The 21,190-nt window shown below is 33.6% G+C and overlaps 1 protein-coding gene across 1 annotated transcript; it reads right to left on the minus strand.

The window, feature by feature from the left end:
* Positions 1-1,924: 1,924 nt before the first annotated feature.
* Positions 1,925-8,370, minus strand: LOC105622837 (enhancer of split mbeta protein-like). The gene is made up of 4 exons (XM_012204248.1): positions 8,317-8,370; positions 6,895-6,984; positions 3,403-3,678; positions 1,925-2,365 (listed from the first exon to the last, which is right to left on the minus strand). Exons 1-4 carry the CDS (start codon positions 8,368-8,370, stop codon positions 1,925-1,927), a joined length of 861 nt encoding a protein of 286 aa, XP_012059638.1.
* Positions 8,371-21,190: the final 12,820 nt, after the last annotated feature.

Consider the following 21,190-nt stretch of genomic DNA (forward strand, 5'->3'; position numbering starts at 1 on the left):
ATGAAAAAGTATTTCTTATATCAGAGAGAAGCCTTAGTAGTAATCCTTTCTATCATTCATTGGGCAGAAGAAATTATACACCCGTGCGTTATCTTCATTATCTTCCGAGCAAAAAAAAATTATAAGTAATGCAAACAAAAATATTAATAAAAATTATTATATAAAGTATTATAGAATAATCTGTATTTATAATATGGAAAAAAATTGAAATATAAATATTTACAAAAGAGTTTTCATATCTTCTTAGAGTAAGTTACCAAATATGGTCATAGATGGCGACATGAATATCTTCTTTATTGAAGAAACTGGTCAACCCTCCCTCCCCCCCCCCCCTCCCCAAATTGATCATTAAGAAATGCATGAAGTTACAATTTAAACAAAAAAAAATCAACTTCCTCAAAAAAAACATTAAACGTGTTAAAAAAGATTAAAAAATTTAATACAACAGATTTAAACTGATATTATATATATTATTATCTCAATGGTTTTTTCAGTTTCATCAGGTTGATATTTAACATTACATTGAAGATTATTACTTCATTATTATTTAAAAATATAGTATTTTTTTTAAATAAATAATTTATTTAAATATTCTTTTAGATGATAATAATAATTTTCATGTTCTTTGTGTAATTACAATTTCAGAATTAATATATTTAAAGAAATATAGATTATTTGTAAATAGATATTTATTTAATTAAAATGTTAGAATTTTTTAATGAAGCAGATATTCATGAAAATAGGGCATAAAAGTTTTATTAAAAATCTTTCGAGTCATAATACCAAATATTGGATTTCTTATCGCTATCACAGATTAATCACGCACGAAGTATATTTGTTAAGCAACGTGTACGTTAACATAAATAAATGTACGACAAAATTTCTTTAAAATAATCATATACGAATAAACTATAAGCTATAAATATAAAATTAATTACAATGCTCTTTTTATGTAATAAAGATATACATGTCTTAAATGAAAAACTCTTACAACAAGATATACAGTAATGAATTATAATCGAATTAAAGTATATTTGTTTAATTCTTTAAATAATAAAATATGAAAATGTTGATATGTGAAAATGTTAATATTAGTCATTTTGAAATACTCAAACAATAAAAAAAATCGCTTTTTAACATATCACAAGTCTAATCGTAAGTAAAAATTATCTAAAGATAAACTATTATCTATCGATTTAAAGCCAAGTACCAAAGTAACACAGATTAACGTAATATTACATAAAATTATTATATTGATGATTTCTTTGTTGTGTTCAATGTCTATTGATTTAGGTAAGGTATTGCAATCAACATTTAATATAAAGATGATATTGAACAAACTTTGTAAACTACAATACATTAAAATTATATCTTATTTCTCATCCTTACTTTACTACAAATAATACATTCTCATAGAACTTATCAAAAATAATAGACATTTAAAAATAAAAAATTAATATTTAAAGGAATTATCATTAAAAAAAAATCTTTTAAACATAGTGATCTTGAATAAAAACTATTATTATCTGTTGTGATATGCGACGTATACATATTTCCTTCTGATAACTTTTCTTATTCTTCATTATTTGTGATAACTCAACTCTGTAATTTGTTAAGAGAAATATTTTACACAATGTAATACTATTTATGATATAATTGAGATTTGCTAATTTGAAATTAATCTTTTTATTATATAAATCTGTAAACAAGTAAATAATAAATTTCGTACCCCATGTTTTTTTATTTTCGATCAGAAGACCCATATTTGATGCCTCAATATTTTTATGATTGATGCCTCAATATTTTAAGATTAAATCGACCTTTCCTAATATGTCAAAGCAATTACAAATAAAAAAAATATCAAGTTCATAGACAATCTATAAGGAATGCATGCTCGATCTTTTATAATAAATGTTTTCGCGCGCTACCATGGTCTCCACATCGGATCGCGATCATCCACGCGTTCTACGTCGATTTCTTCATCGTCGTCGACATTAATATTATGCGGATCATTCATTTTATTCCTCGTCGTCGTTATCGTTGTTGTTGTCGTTATCGTCGTCGGCGGTCGCCGGTCCCTCAGACTCTTTAGTTTGACACTGTAATTTACTGTTAATTTCTCATCGTCGTTAACGAGCGATACTGAAGTCCGACATCGAGGCGTGGAGGAGGCGGTTGTCGACGCGCCCGCGTCGTGGATCCCGGCAACAGTTTTATCGGTATGAGGCGTGGATTTTATCGACGATGGATTCGTGGAGAGTATCGCCGAGTCAATTTCGCCGGAGGTGCCGACGGGACAAGATACCACGACGTTAGCGATGCGATCCAGATTGGCCAGGGTAGGCGATAACAGGTTGGCTTTCGACTGAGGAGAACACATTTTTTGTCGTCATTACGGCGGTCATTAACACTTCGCGATCATAAATCTTAACACTCATGCTATTTCTGCGATAATACCCTTTTCGCCATTTTTGGGCACAACTTCGTGAAACGTAATGTCAGACGTGATTACTATCCTCCCCCTACTTTTTATAAATTTTTTTATACGAAATTAATATCTTGTACAATATATTAATTTTTAATAAAAAAACTTGTAAAAAACAGATACAATATATTGTATAGAATATTAATTTCTTTATTTCTTAGAATAAAATTTTAAATTTATTTAGCAGAATTGCTAGAATTTGCAGAATTATGCATTGAAAGATAATCATAAAAAACATAAGAATACCAAGAATTACGACACACAAAAAAACTCAAATAGTGTCATCAAATCAGTAAATAGTAGTAAATCCAACATGTTGATTTCCTTATGTCTTAAGTATTTTTGTGTGCCATAACTGGCTGTAACAAAAGACACCCTACTGTATGTAATTAATTATATAACGGTTCATATATAATAAATACGACACTTATATTTTCTCAGATTGTGAATATTATACTGTCTGCATAATTTTCACATTTTAATCATTAATTACCAGTGTTGGCAGTGAAGTATATGCATTAAATATAATTGCGGTAAATTGTAGGTTGCAACTCCCTCGCATAAGTCTATTGTACGATCACGCGAATTCGATATACACGCGGCGACTTGTCATACGAGGCATGTACTTCGTATCTCTTTAACAACAATAATTAGCATTGGCAAACCGAGTCATACCGTAAACGAAGAGATGTAATATTTCACCGAAAAGTGAAATGCCTCAATTAAAAGTCATTTTTTTTTTTGCAACAGTACATGACGCGCCGGATTTAACTACGAATTAATGTATTATGAATTTCTGAGACGCGATCAGCGAAAAATATGTAATCGATATTCTTTGATCACAGATCATCTTGTTTGTCGCTTTCCCTCGTGCCGTGTCATCCATTAATTACCTATAGATCGAAAACGATAATTACCGGCGAATTTGTTGTTTGGCCCGTTTGGAGACCAGCTGCGAGATGTCTTGCCAGCCTCTCTGCAGCTTCACCTGGAAGCGATGAGAGAAATCTGTAAGCTTCCGCTGCGCAATGCCCGAAGCCGGATTGCCAGCGGCTTTCCGCCGAAATTTCGTCGCCGCTCGCGATTGTCACTGATAATCCGGAAGGTCGAGAGGCCTGCAGTTTCTGCAGATGACGTACCGTCAGCTCGAGGATATCCGCTTTCTCGAGCTTACTGATGTTCTCGCCTTCGGTCTACAAATCATTCCAGTTTTATTAGATTCATCAATTCTTATACATACACACATATTTCTCGTAAATTCATAATATATATTTCATTTTTCCTGTGAAATGAAATTGGAAGCTAAATAAAGCTAAATAAATAATCGAGCATATATCACTCATTTAACAACTCAAAAATTATCATTTTGGAATTGCTTATAGAAAAAGAACGGAAATATAAAAAAGAACATACTTTAAAATGACTTTTGTTCCTCTACAATCAATTACTACACCAAAATTAAATTTCAAAATTAATATTATAAATTTTAATGATTTAAAAGCTCATTTTTTGGAAAACTTTGTTTTTTCGTTGTCGCAAATGAGCGATATAATATTGATAAAAAAATAGTTGCCGCCACTATTACATAAAAGAATATAACAAATATTAATCCTAATAATTTTACATCAATTCTGTTTCCAATCATGTTTTAAATTACAATCAAGCGTATAATGAACATTATATCGGCTGCAATACTCGTCTACTGTAAGCATGTACAATTTCGCGCTTCTACAGAGTTAAGTCTTCCGTTTCTGTCAGACTAGTCTCTCATCGGCCATCTCTAAGTATCGCGAGAAAACGAACGATTCCGCAAAAAGGAACTCGAGTTCTTCACATTAAAAGAGAGAAAGATTGCCATTAAGATGCTATCGTTACCGGTTCCTAACGCCTGCGGGGCAGTGTACTTTACGTCACTCGATTGCGCATTACAAAAAAAAAAAACCGGAGACGAGCGACTCTAAAGGATCATGGCCACAGCGCCTAAGCGTGGAAGCTTTACGCTCGCCAGTTCACGACGTTTTGCGAGAAGAAGAATAGCATCCGGTCGGCAGGCATTAAGCCGTACGAAACGTGCCGATCGGACCGGGTAATGTGCCGTTGGAAAATTAGCATGGTGAAATCGGCGGTGCCTTTCACGCTGATTCAGCGAATTATCGCGCGAACGTAAGTTTCACGCGGGCGAATGTTTCGCGCGGTAAGACGGTATCGACAAATTGCCATCAGTAGCGAAGCGCATTGTAGCGAATACCACTTAAGACGTAATGTACAGGAAATGTGTAATAGCGCTTCTTTAATGCGCCATCGGTTTGCCTCTTGTTTTCGAACTCAGGGAAATCTTAGACCTCAACTTCCTTATTTTCGCCGACAAAAAATATGTAATAATAGCTGCCAAATAATTTCAATCAAATGTTCAATTAATAATAACCAAAAATAATTTCAATTTTCTATACTTCAATTTTCTAATTTAGTGAATTTCATTTAGTGATTATCCCAGATAACATGTATGTTGCATAAGATATCTAAAAGACGTCTTTAGATATCTTATGCAATATAAATGTTATCTAGGATCAAACATAATAATGTAACTCACCCATCATGTTTGATAATAATTACTAAAGAAAAATAAAATTATTTTTGTTAATTAAATATTTGACTGAAATTATTTCACTTAATGTTTAATAGATATTACCAAACTCTTTTTTTCAGTATAAAGAAAGTCTGACAATAGCTACCAAATATATTTTATTTAGCGTATTGCAATATTTAGAATATTTAAGTATTAATTATAATAATCAACAGTTTATTAATAATTATTTAGTAACGTTAGCTTGTTATATTAACCAAATTGATTGAAATTTTACAAAACTTTAGTAACTATCATCGAGGCTTGATTATTATGAAATTTTCTTCTTTAGTGATATATATTTAATGCTGAATGTGACTATTTTAAAGATAAATTTTAATATGCAGTACTTTACATTTTTTTTGAAAAAAGTAATATCATAAATCTCTCTAGAGTAGAAATCACGTCTTTCTGTAATTATCTTGCAACAAAAAATTATATTTTTTGTGGCAAGTGCTATCTGAGAATTTAAGAGCAGAGCCTGCTTTATCTCGCATTAAAATAAGTTCGTCCAATTAAATAAATTCTTTAATGTTTCAGTTGTTTATCTGAATCGCATTATCGTGAATTGAGATTTGTGCGGTTATGTGTAACACTTAACATGAACATGCAATGTAAATACGAAGCGGAGTGTATCGCTGGGACGCAATTATCATTACAGATTAGAAGGCGATAATTGAGAATATATTTAAATACCATATATATGTAAAGCGCGTGCAAACGCAATCCGCTTGGCTACACACTGAATATCATTTCGTTGACACTCGTTCGCCGGGTGCAGGTTCCCACGCTCTGAGAATATTTAAAAGCAAAATCGCCTGCACGCGTAGTTGCGGCCGGAGAATGCGTTTCCTGCTAGGCGCGATCCGTAAAATTGCAGCAGGGACGGTGACGTGCGAGGGGGAGAACACTCGGTATCATAAATAGAGTCGGTGGGAGTCGAGCAAGAAACACGCGTTTCCTCCGAAGGCTCGCAAGGAGGAAGAAAAAAGGAGAGCATAGCACGTGCTCGCTGAACCAGGCTACGGTATATCGGTACCAAGATTCTTGCGTTCGGAAATGTCGCCACCTTTTCTCGCCAACTTTTCTCGTTAAACAATTTATCTCGATCGTGCGAAAGAAAGAAAAAAAAAGGATCACGCGCAGAGTGAAAGTTAATTGCCACTCACAAAAAAGCTGCAAACGCGTGAATCGCATACAATTATTACAGTAACCACGTTTCTCGTATAACTCATAACACTCTTTCGCGAAACACCTGTTCAAAGTAATAATATTGATTTTAGAACAGAAAGAAAGACGTTACTAAATACTAACACATTTAGTAAAAATGTCTTTTTCTTCCTGGAAAGATCTTGCTAAAATATATCTGACAAATAATTTTGAATCATCAAAATAATTATATAAGAAATTTAAGCATGATGAACAATATTGCAAAAAGTTTTGATAATCTAACAGCTTGAGCATTTTATATAATTATTTTGATAGTCTAACAATTTATTTTCAATATTACATTAAATATTACATAAAATCGACCGAAGAGATTAAATACATAGGAGTGAAAAATGCTATATTCGGTCAAGGCGATTTTTCATGCCTACAAATATTTCTTGTGAATTTATATAATTTCTAGCTAATTGTGCGCCGATTATTTTCCTTGAAATACAGTCAAATTTATTTTTAGATCTGTATTTATAGCTATTTATAGTATTTTTAGATACTTTAATAAAAGCTGTTTCAAATTATAGTATTAAATGTTTTATGAGAGAATAAAAAGGTCAATACCTACCTCCAGTGCATCCACCATAAGATCCTTGAGCTCATCGAGGCAACGATTTATTCGTGCTCGTCTCTTCCTTTCCAAAAGCGGCTTTGTTATCTAGTTATTGAACATACGTTATATTTTATTAATCAACATTGGCAACTGCTTCAAGCGTTCGCGTATCTACCAAGCTCGGTGAAATCTTTCGCACCTCGATTTTGCATCTCTCAACGCGCGTGATCGATCGTTCATCACAAAGTAAATTGCTAATTTATGACGTAGTCGGAACGCGCGAAGGCGGGAATCGCGGTGTCGAAGCGATAGAACGTGAGTAATAATCGAGCTGCACCGTCGCTTTATCGTATGCATCTCCGGCATTAATTCAAAAATGAAATCTTCGATTTGTAATTTGAAGACGATCGATGAATCGCGCGCGAGAATCATTTCTTGTTGTTTCATCGCGACACCGAGGTAGCCCGAAAGCAATGATTTAACTTCAATTAACGACCGGTAATTCATTCTGCGTGCCATTCCTTATCGATTACGATTTCTTCAGCGATTAAACCGCGAGAAGAAGTATGAATTTATGCCTTACGACATCAGGTGCCAAGTCATCAAGGAAAAATTAATTGCTGATGTCGCGTTACAAATGTATGCATGCGATGAAACAACATGTCAAGTACTCGCCTTGATTATCGATTTATCGAATAATGAATGAAATTGAAATCATCGTATACAAATGCAATTATTATGTATCAATGACCACGTTCAGCAGAATGTATATTTTGCAACTGTTGGACGTTTTCTTCATGCAAATTGGATTATATTTTTAGAGGAATAATCCTATTTCAGAAGAAAGTTTCTAACAGTTGCAAAATAAACGTTCTACTGAATGCGACCAATATATCCTTCGTATGTTCGTATTTCTCAAACTTAGCTCATATTATCGACGTTACGTGTACTTGCCATTATTAAATATTACTTATAGATACCGTATCAATGTTATCGCACAGCACGAAGTTAATTAACCGTAAATAAGTAACCATGTGCCTCTAATCCTAAAAATAGATCTCTATGGCCCGTTTTTACCAATGTAGTTTAATTTTAATCTCGGTTTAACTAACTCTTCATCTTTTTCCAGTTCTGAGAATTAGTAAAAGATAAAGAGTAAGTTGAACTGAGATTAAAGTTAATTTATATTAGTAGAAACGGGCCTATGTGCTATTCCATCGGCAATTCATGAATGTCATTCATACGTGAATTTCGATTTGGTTCGAAAAGTAAAACTGCGTGAACTCGCACAACTCGCACTCTTTTGCGTGCGTAATTAAATATTAAATATATCAAATAGCACTTAGTTGCCCGCCACTATACATTTATCAATTCGCACAGTTGTACAAAAAGAAAAATATGTGCTTATCGTTTATGCTTAACTACTGATCGCAATACCTTCTTGTATTGGTACGTTCTCGAGACCGGATGAGGATAATCGTACGACATCATTGCAGGGGAAAGACATAAATCCAGAAAGGGAAACTAGAAACTGCAAAAGAAAGAAGAGCAATCGATGCAGCGTAATCCTTATATAATATAAAGAGATTCTATGATAAAATAAAATATCACAATAACAAGAACAGGACTAATTAAAATCTGAGCACAGTTGTAAGTACATGGTTATTTACAATATAATAAATATAAATGACATGAGAGACAGGAAAAATGCAAATGTAAATTTATTTATTGATTAATTTATTTATTCTACTAAATATCTTTTAAGTTCAAAATCCTTCTTTTTTTAATTTACAGCTAATTTACAGTCTATGCTTAATCATGTGAGAATAAATAATATTGAATATATTGCCATCAATTAAATACAGTCATCAACGAAATTAAATATAGCCAGTCAAACCAGATGGTAAAATGAATGTATAATGAAAATTAAAATGCAGTTTCGCTAGCAACCAACAAATTTATTCAATAAATATAATAAAACATGTGAAGCAGATGTCAGATGATCAATTCTGGTACGATTTATAAACTCATAGATCAAATAGATCCAGATAGATGAAAGCTAGCATTGGAAATTTTATTCATACTTCGACAATCGTATAAAATATTCTTTAAAATTAATATTCATCTATACAAAAATACTAATCGCAATTGAGAAATGTCATAAAAGTTAACTTTCTCATAAAGATATGAAAGATTGTTTTTATATGTTCAAAAAAAAATTAATTTTATACAAAAGATAGCAATCTCTAGTAGTAAAATGTATATAAATAACATATAGAAAATAATAGAATTTCAAGCAGAAAACTGTGTAAGTAAAACACACACACACACACACACACACACACACACACACACACACACACACACACACACACACACATATATATATATATACCTTTGTCAAAACAAGCAACTCCAACAGCGGATGACAATTTTGAAAATCGTCATTTGAAGAGAATTACTAGAGACACTGGCGTATGAAATGTTGAAACCTACCGCTTTGTTTATCCCATCAAATAAACGAAATCGCATATACGACGGTATCGTTCTCGAGACTTTTGTCAAACAATCCGATCATATCATGAGCCGATTTGCCTTACGGCATCTCACCGCGACATCTTACATCTCCCGTGTCGAAATGTAAATGGATAAAATATCGGATAACGCGTGTTATATCGACGACACGTCGAGCAGATTGACAGATCGGAACGGGCTGACATTAGACACACAAGCGGGTGCACTTGGTGAAGTCTCTACACCAACTGACTCGATGCTCTCCGCAGCCATTCCGGCACAGGCTACCCTCACCCAACTACGAACCCTCCGGAGAAGTTACTTTGGATAGGAAGGTCGCTCCAAATGCTTCATTGTGTTGTACCCACACGAACGCACGCGCGCAACCATGCGTACCGATGGGCTGACAAAAATACGAAGGGCTGCACACGAGAGAATAATTCAAAGTCAATATATTTCAACGACACTGCCAAATCAATTACGTCGAATTTTCTCATGAGAATTGCACGAAATCCTTCTTACATCGAAATTTCTTTTCGTATTTTGCGATCTTTCGATAATAGATTCATCGTATAATAGACTTTTAAAAAAGCATGTAAAAAAATTGTTCGTAAATATCAAAATTTATCAATGTTGATTGATTCTTGCTGTTCTCTGTTATTAGTAAGATTTTGACTTGAAGACAAAATTTAATAGATTTAGAAATTGATAATTTTATATAATAAATAAAAAACAAAAAGATACATATACACATGTATCCGTTTAAATTAATTATAATTATATTGAATTAAACACATCAATTATAAAAATATTTATGTAATTATATATAATTCAATAAGTAAATTACATTATATAATTCAACATTATTTATATAAAGACATATTTTTATTACAATTCTAAATGTAAAATAAATTTTATCTTTATAAAATGTAGATATGTTTTGCGAATGCATATTTAAATGATAACCTAATTTAACGATGTACAATTAATTCTCTATTATCGAAATATTCTTATTTCTTTTTATATAAAATAATATTTAACAGAAAGTTCGTACTTAAAATTTCAAATATGCTAATAAAAAGGACATGACGCACAACATGCTGTAAACATCATCACCAGAATATTGTTTATAGAGATAAAAATCAAAGGTTAAATAACGAGCATGTTTTGAACTAATTGTATGACAATGTCTATATATGATGCTTTATATAAAGGAGTTCAGATAAAAGGAAATTAACCAAGTGAACATATTAGGAAATACATGATGCTGACGAACGTCTTTCTTCCGTTCTTCCTAAGTAAGCTAACAAAATATAAATTTAAATTCAATTCTATATACATATTTATTATTGAATCTTACTTATCAGTTTCTGCATAATCTCTTAACATAAATATATAAATCTCTTAACAATCTCAATTAATATGCTTGTATTTCTATTACTAGCAATGTTTTAAATATAATAAAAAAGATATATATATATATATATATAATAAATGCAAACAATATACATAAAACAAAAAAGTAAATGAAAAAAAATTACCAAATTCAATATATTCTTTTTTCGAACACACGGATATTTAAATTGTAAGATAATATCTATTTACAATGCTTTATATGTATATATATTTAAAAAAAAAATAAAATCCTACTAGCTAATCTAAAAATGAATAAGATAAATTTTAAAAGCCGAATTACTTAAAAGATTAATTTCTGTAACAATAAATGACGATATTTTAATATTGTATCTGATTAAATACTTGTTTATTTATTTAGCGCTCAACGTAAATCTTTCCAATCAATTGAATCTTGATACGATATACTCATATCATGTAAGCAAAGTCATAATAATATATAAAGAGCCTTTCGCCTTCGAACTTACGCAATTAACTTCTACAATAATATGTCAGCCCATTTTATTGAGTGGTCTCTCTTGTTTCATGCATGATATCTCGTCGGAAACGACTGTGAAGAATTCATCACAGGGCATTGGAAAAGTCAAGACAGACATATTGAAAGTCAGAAAATGGTTTCAGATGTGGTTCAATAATCGTGGTTTATTGAAAACATTCATACCATCAGTCGATTGGAAGATTAAAAATTTTATTAAACATATCAGTCAACAATTCAGCTTAGGTATTAATATAGCAGATTACAAACAGAAATTACAAATGGATGTCCTATTGAAATTCATCACAGATGAAAAGACACCAATAGGCAATTGCAAAACTGAATATAATATAGATATAGCATATATAAAGAATAAGGAAACAAATTCCATTTTCCAAATTAGACCGTTAATGATATTGAAATATTACGTTAACCCAGAAAATTTAATACGTACACATATTATGAAATATAGAACGAAATGTGATTATTCAATGTCAGATAATGATAACTTGAATGAAACGATAACAGTGGTATGTATAGTTTTCTTTACGCTTTATACTGTTAGAAATGCTTCCTTTACACGTAAATGAAACTTAGTGAAAAAATAGTTATGAAATTAAAAGTAACAATGATTTAATTGAAAATTAAATTACAGTAATTACTTAAATGTAATGAACGTGTGCATTAAATTTCACAAAATTTTATGAAAAATACATTAAATTTCATAAAATTTCATGAAAATACATTAAATTTCATGTACATAAATATACCTTTCAATTATAAATACATTAAATTTAAATGTCATGAAATTAAATTTAGATTGTGTAACTTAAAAGCACATTAAATTTCATGAAATTTTTAACAGTGTTTTTAATGTTAATGAAATTCAATAATAATCTATAAACTTTTTTTATTGGAAACATGTTACCATTACTTAATGATTTTAATTTCTCTATTGAAGTTTAATTTTTTCTATAAATCTTGCAGGCAAACTATGGACATGAAATGAAAGCGGAAATTGATAAATTTAAAATACTTACCACGATGGATGTGTATTTACCAAAGCCCTATTCAGGCTCTTGGACGCTCACGTTTTCGGAAACGACGGAAATAAACCTAATTAACATTTCCATTCAACACATTATATGATGACTTATGATTTCATATTACATAAAAATTTGAATTAAATTTAAAAAATATATAATCTATATGTGTGATATCTACATTAAATTCTTTGTTTAACTTACATTAATAAATCTTTTTATATTTATAGAATTTGTGTTACTTATATTAAATAGTTGATCAAATTGAATATTTGAAACATTACAAAGATATTATTAAATAGCAATTGATAAAATTATGATCTTTTTTGTTTTCATTATTCCTACAGCAATTTGTGAAATTTATTATGATGTCACTAGACATCATTCTCTTACTTCAAAACACGATAAAAAAAATGTGATTTTCGAGTTATTACCATAAACGAGTTAAATAAACTTTACCTTATCATTAAAAGTGAATTTAACTTTACAAAAAATTATAAAAGTTGTCAACTCAAAAAGAATAATTTTTTAAAAATCGTTAAAATTATCTCAATTCAAAAAGGGTTTTTTAAGAGTGAAATGAAAATGACAAAAATGACGTTTGATTATATTAAAATATATCCTTTTTACCGATATTATGTGAACCATTCAATAATTTTCTGTCCAGTCGAAAAAAATAATTCTTCCTCTTTTCTAGAAAACTTCAGTTTTTTTTTAGTTGTGTAACTTTAATAAGGAAGCGATATTCAATATAAGTACTCTGATTCCTCTTATTGCATCTAAGAATGCATTTCGTTTATTCACTGAAGAGGATGTAACTTGTTGTTTACGTTTTAAACTTAAATAAAGAATTAATTAATATTTATTAAATAAATGATTATATATTTATTATATCAATTTAATTAATAAATAATTAAATATATATTCTTAAATATATATATTCTTTTTTCAAACTGTTTACAAACTGTTAATTGTCAAGATTTTATTTTTGATTTTGTTCGTCAACTGATACATCGTGGATGAAAATGGGATTAGTAGTTACTATTTAAGTCGTAGTATACGATAATTAATGCTCTGCGTGGCAAATGGGATTGGATTACTAATTTTACACGCGCGACTGTTGGCGCACGCTCGCGTCGAACGGTCGAATTTGTTTGCAAAATATAGCGATCGTGCCGAGTTCACAATGCGCTCGTCGTAACACGAGCTATCGCATTCAGTGAAAGCAAGCAACGTTCAATCAGAATGCCATTACCACATATCCGTCGATAATGAGGCGGAAACTGCTATGGCACGTTTGGCGCTTCTGTAGAACGCGATCGTGTTACATTCGTCAATGTTTTTCTCTTTCGCTTAGATACTAAGAGCTTGCGATTGCAAACTGGATTGGTTTTAGACAAAACTTGATATCTTTTCCTGAGCCCAGTGATAAAGAAAGAAGGCGCAATGAACGAGTTATGATTAGGAAAATAGCACAAGAAAACAGAGATCGTACAGCTTATCTTATAATTATATAATTTTGCAAATTCTTGTATAATCGTATTTTAAATATTTTCTAAACATGAGATCGGAGAGATTTCATAAAACTTCAATCTCGAGCTATAATCACGACATCTCAATCGTTGCCATCCGCTTCGTCGGCAAATCATCCATGTTGGTAGTAAGAGTTCTTTTTACCATCACATGCACTGTTAATTAATATATAGTGCAAGTAACCGAGTCGTAAACATCATACGTCAAAAAATGTCGTAAAGGGTACGTCATCGTAATACGTCGTCTCTGTGATTGCGATGATAACGTAAATCCAAATGAGCAGTCTGCTATAATCATATCTCGCAACTCTAAAATTATCGTACACCTAAATTGTAAAGTAGCTCGTCTCAGCGATTACCTCTTCATTAATTTTAAGGCTATCTTAATGCGATTATGAAGACAGCTGGTTTCTTCTGGTGCAAAAATGTTACTCTTAATCGGGATATATCGGGTATAGATAAAGAACTGGAATTTCGTCTGAAATATCGATGGTAATTAATTCGAGAGTAATATGGTAAATTTAAATGTTAAGATCAAAATGAATGATAAAAGAAGATACCTGTGAGGAGGATTATTTTTAAAGAATCTTTAAAAAATAATACGTTCCAACTCGCAAGATAAATTATTTAAAATCGCTTGTGTTATTACTTCAATATATTTGCGGTAATCAATAATTACGAGTGATATCTCGTCGATGAGCGTCGATCGCGTTTCGTGTCGTGTGACGTTCCACTTCGTGACAGCACTGAAAAGACTCCATTGTGGAGGCTTCAAGAGACGCGTCTGACGTCCACGGGATTTCGGCTGCTTCACTCGAGATGATAAGTCGAAACTCATTAAGATTATCTCTATGTACCGAAGCTGCCAGATGCTCAAGGAACTGCAGACACGCCGACTGCATTTGCACTTGGCGCTTCCTTCTGCTGCTTCGTCGCTTATGTCAATGAGGAATTTTTATAGAGATGATCGTCGTGATCTCTGGACTACATTGGACGATTAGTGTCATGACGACGCTACAAGATTCTTCTCTCTCGGAATCTTCTGTTATAGATAGACCAGTACTTGACACGTCGAGGTGTGCGCGTCAAAAATTTCCAAAGCCATGTGCTCCATTAAAATGGAAGTGTGAAAGTAGATCAAATGACACAATGCACTGATTTTATTTCTTCGATATATTTCACGATTATATATAAAACTGTGCAAGTTTAATTAATTCAATAAATCATTTAGATTTAGTAATAATTTCTAAAAAAATGTTTTTCAATATTGTGTACTTTTTGTATATACTCGCATGACAAACTTAAATTATAAAAAATCAATGCTCTTGAAATTATATTCTCAGTCGCTAAACCATATCTTTGTACGTTCTAAACCAGTGATGCGCAACTTGCGGCCTGCCTGTGAATTTTTTGCAACTCGCCTGGTCATAGATAAAAATATAAAATCATATCTTCTATTTATGCGAACAAAATATTATGCACCCGCAAGATTTTATCTATATCTATTTCTGAAAACGGTTTATTAAAACTGAACTTACTTATTTCTAAAAAACAAAAATTTTCATTAGTATATCGCTTTTTTATTAGACTTCTGATGGAAGTGCATTTAAAGGTTTGTAAAGGATAATTATTAAATTATTAAAAAAGAAAAAAAATGTGTTAAACAATACCCATATAAATCAATAGGCCTGTTCACGTTGTTTTAAATCCCCAAAATTTGTTAACTTAAAATGAGATAGATAGATATATTTAGATAAATATATTTATTTTGTTTAAAAAGAAAAAAAAGCAAAGGTGCAAAAAGTGCAAGCAACACGAACAGACCTTACATTTTACAATAATTCATTTTTTCGCCGCTGCGGTATAAAACATTCCAGACAACCATTTCCGGATTAACAAGATTGCGCATCACTGTTCTAAGCCATTCTTAAGGGTGCATAATCGTACGATCTACTACTCTTTTTACACAGCGACGATCGTGTGTACACAGATTGTATCCGGTGCTGTCATTCACGAGACGTGCAGACGCGCCCGATTCTTCGGCGTGCTTTCATTGACGCCAACCGACGTATTAGAATCCGACACGACTCGTAAACATTCGCACGCTTCGCGTAGCGGCCCGCGATATGGCACAAGCGATAACAAGTCTGATAACGTCGTGAACGATATTGCACGGGCGGTTTCAACGTCGAGTGACATCAACTAATTATTGTTTTCCTTCTTGGTATTTCAAGCAGTGAACGACTCGCTCTTTCTTTCTCTTCGTCCCTCACTCGATAGACCGACAGACACACGAGAACTGTGAGACTCGGCGGCGAATGCAAGGCGCGATGATCGATGAGGAAGAATAAATAAAAACTTCCGCACTGAACCGACGAGCTTCCTTGAAGGATACATACTATCATCCGATAGATTAATCTTTTCTCCGAGGCCAAATTAATCTTTATTCTTCTCGCGCTATCTAAAACTTAGTTACAGTCATGTTATGTCTAAAGTTAAATGTTACAAACACTGATAAAAAAGCGATTACATTCCTGCGAAAAATAATTCATTTGTATCTAATTGCAATCAAGTAGTTTTAAATAAAAGAAAATTCATTAAAATAATTTTGTTTTTTTAAATTAAATATTACCAATTTCTTGAAAAAGCAATTACGTTGTTGAGAAAACTTTTTTCTTTCGCGTAATATACAAATAAATCAAATAATTTTTAAATAAAAAAATTCGCTAAAGTTGTATATATTTTTTAGATCAAACATATTATAGATACAAAAAAAATAGTTACGCGTTTTTAAAATTTTTCTTTAATATTTAAATAAATCAAATACTTTTTAAAAAAACATTTACAAAATTTAATATACTTTATGCATGAAAGATAATCCCATATAAAAAAAAACCAGACCCCGAACAACTTTCCTTGGGATGCAATATTTTCGAAACCTTGGAAAGGGTCAAAAGCCTTCGTCTGCACGCAATAATTATTGCTCTTAAAAATCGGGCAAATACAAATTTCTTTCCCAAGATACTCTCGTCCTTACGAAATTACGAGTGATTATTTCGCCGCCCGGTGAAATCAGCTTCCTTGATGCCTCCGCCGCGCGTTTCTCAGCACGTTCATTTCCCACGCACGTGGTGCAAAATTGTGGTGCACCCTCTCGCCGTTTACGATCGTCGATCCGCGGCCACAGTCTCCTTCGCGTGCACGTAAAAAGAGGTAGCTTGGTTTGCCCCCTTTTTTTAAGTTTATTGCGGTTGATTGGCGAGGCCAAGACCCCGAATGATGCTTCACGGCACGAACTGTGGCGTCGGCACTCTTTCTCGCACGGGCCTAGAAATTGAGGTCTGATAAAGCGTCTGCGAAAAGGGCGAGGAAAAGGACGAAGGTATCAGACATTTGGAGAAAGTGTGTAAATGTGAACGCTTGAGAACGCGGCACCATTTATGATAGTCAAGAATGAATCCTCAGGGCAAAGTCATTGTGAAAGCCGGTCGAAAGATAAAACTATCATTACATTGAGATTTACATTATAGATACATTACGTTGAGATTTTGGTTGGATATGAGATGTCGAGAGAAGAACAACGAAGCGAAAGTCGGCCAAGAAAAAAAAGGAAGTGCTAAACGTTGTTTGGAAATTTACGACGTGTCTTTGTCATATAATTTTAGCAACGAACAATGTATATTGTGTTTTGGGTTTTAATAATATCTATTATTATTACTGTTAATATAACTTCAAATTATGTTATAATTTTATTTTTGCCTTTTCTTCAGGCATAATTTAATTTTTTGGAACATCTCAATTTTTAATCTATAATATTTGTTTTCTCCTCTCCCTCGATGTACTTGAACACAACGTGTTTCTAGTCTATAATAAATCGACCTATTCGCAAAAATCTCAGAACATCTCACTCTGTCATATTTTCCAATATAAGATATCAATGCCTACGTATACATGATCGTCTAGAAGACGGCAACGTGCTAAAAAGCCGCGAACGTATCATAATGAAAAATAGGGGAAAAAAGCGCGAAGTCACCGCGAGCGGGGCCCGTCGCGGTAGCAGCCAGAGCTTGTAGAAAAAAGGACGGAAATACGAGAAGGAGGCTGGTGGCAAGAGCGCGGTGGTAATGGCAGCAAGAAGAGGAGGCAGTGGTGGAGGAGGAGGAGGAGGAGGAGGAGGAGGAGGAGGAAGAGGAGGATGAGGATGAGAAAAGAGGGGAGGTAGTGCCGAGAATGAAAAAAACGCGGTTTGTGTTCACGGCTCGGGCGGCTCGGACGTGTGCGAGTCGCGTGTGAGGCTCGCGCCTGTCGTTGTCTCTGTCGCGAGCACGGGCCCGAGCGGTGGGCCCCAACGCTCGGGGGCCCGGACTGTTGCGGTCTCTGTCGGGCCCCGTGCCGGCTGAAGGGCCCGTGTGGGACGCGATGCCTCGCCTCGTTCTCACGGTAGCCTCCGACGAAGGAGCCCCCTTTTGCTCGCTTCCTTCTGCTCCTCCTTCTCCGCTGCCGCCACCGCCGTCGCTGCCACCGCCGCCGCCGCCGTTGCTGCTGCTGCTGCTGCTGCTGCTGCCGCCTCTTTCCTCTTCTTTCCTCTCTTTGCACGACCGTTCCCTTCTCTCGCGCTCCTCTCGCGCTCAGCACTATCTCCCTCCTGTTTTCCGAACCGTGCGCACTGCCGTGACTCGCGTGCACGCGTGTGCGTGGCGCGCCAAGCACGCGTCTCGACCCTGTGGAAATTGTCGGATTTTCTGAATGTCGCGAGCGCGGGAATCGTAAATGTCGAACAGCTTGAAATGTATTGTTTACATGTGCGCGCGCGATTATCGAAAACTCTTGCTATTTTATGTTTCAAATGATTAATATCGAAGTATTATTTAACGAGATTGTTACGTTATTAAATTTTAAGCAATTATAATTTTCGATGAAATTGACAGAATTTCTATTTTATTATGTATCATAAATATTATGTATCATAAATATTATGTATCATAAATATGAAAATAATCGAAATATGTATATGCCGAAAAATACAGAATATTATATATGTAATTCCATCAGAAAATAAAATTATAAAATTCATTTTTAATTTTATTGCAAGTTAAAAGTGGAAAGTTGTATGTACGTTTTCTCTAGTAGCAAAAATATTTATTGCAAATATGATGTCGTTCATTTGACACAACTTAAAAAATAAAGTTTCTTACCAAATGAGTTTAAATATTTTTTTTTTGACATTAAAATTTTATAATATTAATTTTAAAATTTTATAGAGAAAAGAACATTTTTATTTCTGTATATTACATAAAAATAAAAATATGATTTAAAATACGTTTTTTTTATATTCTTTGTATTTCCGGTTTCTTTTGTAAGCAAAAAATAATAATTTTTGAGTTGTACCGTTGCAGCAAATGAGCAATGTATGAGACAGCATTTGAAAATTCATTATTGAGAAACGACGAGTCACTTCTTCCAATCTCGAATCAAATAAATTAATCGGCAATTGCCTGATTCGTTGGTAATCAAGCAGGAAATCAATTTGATTTTTAACACACGGTTTTTGGTGAACATTCAAATGCTTTTTTGTGTCCAAATGCCTTTCATTTACATAAATTTTCATTTCGAGAATAAATATCAGAGATTAAAAGACTTAGATAAAATGTCTCTAAATGTCTCTAAATGTGGACGTTTAATGAATAATCAGCGAAATTTATAAAGCAGAAGGGCAAATAAAATTTTAATTAAAACGTTCAAAACAAAATCTGAATTTAATGTATCGTGTTGGTTCATGGATTTAATTGGCGCGTGATCTGAATGCAAATGATGAGATAAGTAATCTACTGTAAAAAAAAACACAGTTACGCTTCCTGTATGTGACAGCATTCGATAATTGAAGATATATCAAAAGAGAAAGCGAATTATAACAACTGTGTGCCTCAACCTGTCTAAAATATTGATATAACGGAATACGCAAGTACTTTCTTTACCGATCAATTTTCTGCCTTAATTAGAAATCGGCTATAAAACGGTCTAATGTAAATATATTTTTTTGCAGCGATACTGTGTTTGATGAAGAATCATATACATTTTTTTAAGACGATCTTCGAGTTTTTTTCTTATCTATCTTGCAGATTTGCTTGAAAAAAAATTCGTTCGCACACGTAAATTATCATAATTATTAAAAAAAAAGCTATTAATGTATATTCAATATATATATATTCAACATATATTCAATACTTGCATTAACATAAAATATGGTAATACATTAAACTAAAAAATATTAGACAAGATAATAACTTTTCTGTTCCCATGACTAACCCTTACGTATTTTTAACATATAATTATGTCGATTTACACAGGAGATTTTTCACACAACGAGAAAATAATAAATAGTTATAACACAATAATAAGCATCTAAAGTGAATGAAAAGTGCTAGGGACTGAGACATTCTTGTGTACTCGGCAATAACATGAATGTTGTTGAAACGACAAAAAAAATGCTCGAAAGATGCTTTTCAATTCTTTTCATCCCGATTCTCGTACATAATTTTGACACACGCGGTTGCGACTCACGACAAACACCGTGGCGATTTCCGTGGGAGAGAAACGGCATGCCGGGACGTCGCATACCCTCACGCGAAATTTCAATTTCCGGTCCGGCCGCGATCGCTGCGAGGCGTCCCGCGCTCGCTGGCGCGAAACGCCGCGTCGTAAAACACGTGCAATCGTACGCTGGTATTTTTCTTTCGTGAATGGACTCCCCTCTCCCCCCCGTCGCTATTCCCCCCCCGTAACTTCGCCCCAGAGGGAGACCGGTCGATTCACTGGCTCGTACTACCCTTCATTCACGAATACGAAATTATCGGGAATCAAAGGTACACTGGACATAGTTGGCGGCACAATGAGCCGCGGTCGTTCGTGAATGAATGCACGCTCGTGTACGCACGAGCCATCACGACGTGCCCCAGAGGTGGATCATTGTAGCGTTGTAGCGGGTGGAGGCGACGAGGATTGGGAAAGAGGGAACTCGGAAGGGCCCAGGATATAAGCAGTGTCCTCTCTCGGTTAAATCCTGTCTCATTGTTGTCCGGCTTAATATTCATGAGCGTCTATCGCGAGAATCGCTGTTTGAATGAGCGCAGGTGCCCGTGATCGTGGGAATTTTGCTCCGGCTTCTCGACCAACCGGGAAACCGATAGCAGGTGGCAGCAGAGCGGAGAGAGAGAGAGAGAGAGAGAGAGAGAGAGAGAGAGAGAGAGAGAGACTACACGACGGTGGCGCGCGACGAGTGGACGTACGTAGTTTACGGTTATTGACAGTAAGTTGGTGGTCGGTCGTTTGTTCTG

The sequence above is a fragment of the Atta cephalotes genome (genome assembly GCF_000143395.1).
Source record: "Atta cephalotes unplaced genomic scaffold scaffold00049, whole genome shotgun sequence".
Taxonomy (NCBI): Eukaryota; Metazoa; Arthropoda; class Insecta; order Hymenoptera; family Formicidae; genus Atta; species Atta cephalotes.

Coding starts and splice junctions, on each gene's coding strand:
- LOC105622837 (XM_012204248.1), bottom strand. CDS start 8,370: ATGATGTCGTACGATTATCCTCATCCGGTCTCGAGAACGTACCAATAC. Junction 3,679..6,894: donor TTATGGTGGATGCACTGGAG/GTAGGTATTGAC, acceptor AATGATTTGTAG/ACCGAAGGCGAGAACATCAG. Junction 2,366..3,402: donor GCCAAACAACAAATTCGCCG/GTAATTATCGTT, acceptor TGTTCTCCTCAG/TCGAAAGCCAACCTGTTATC.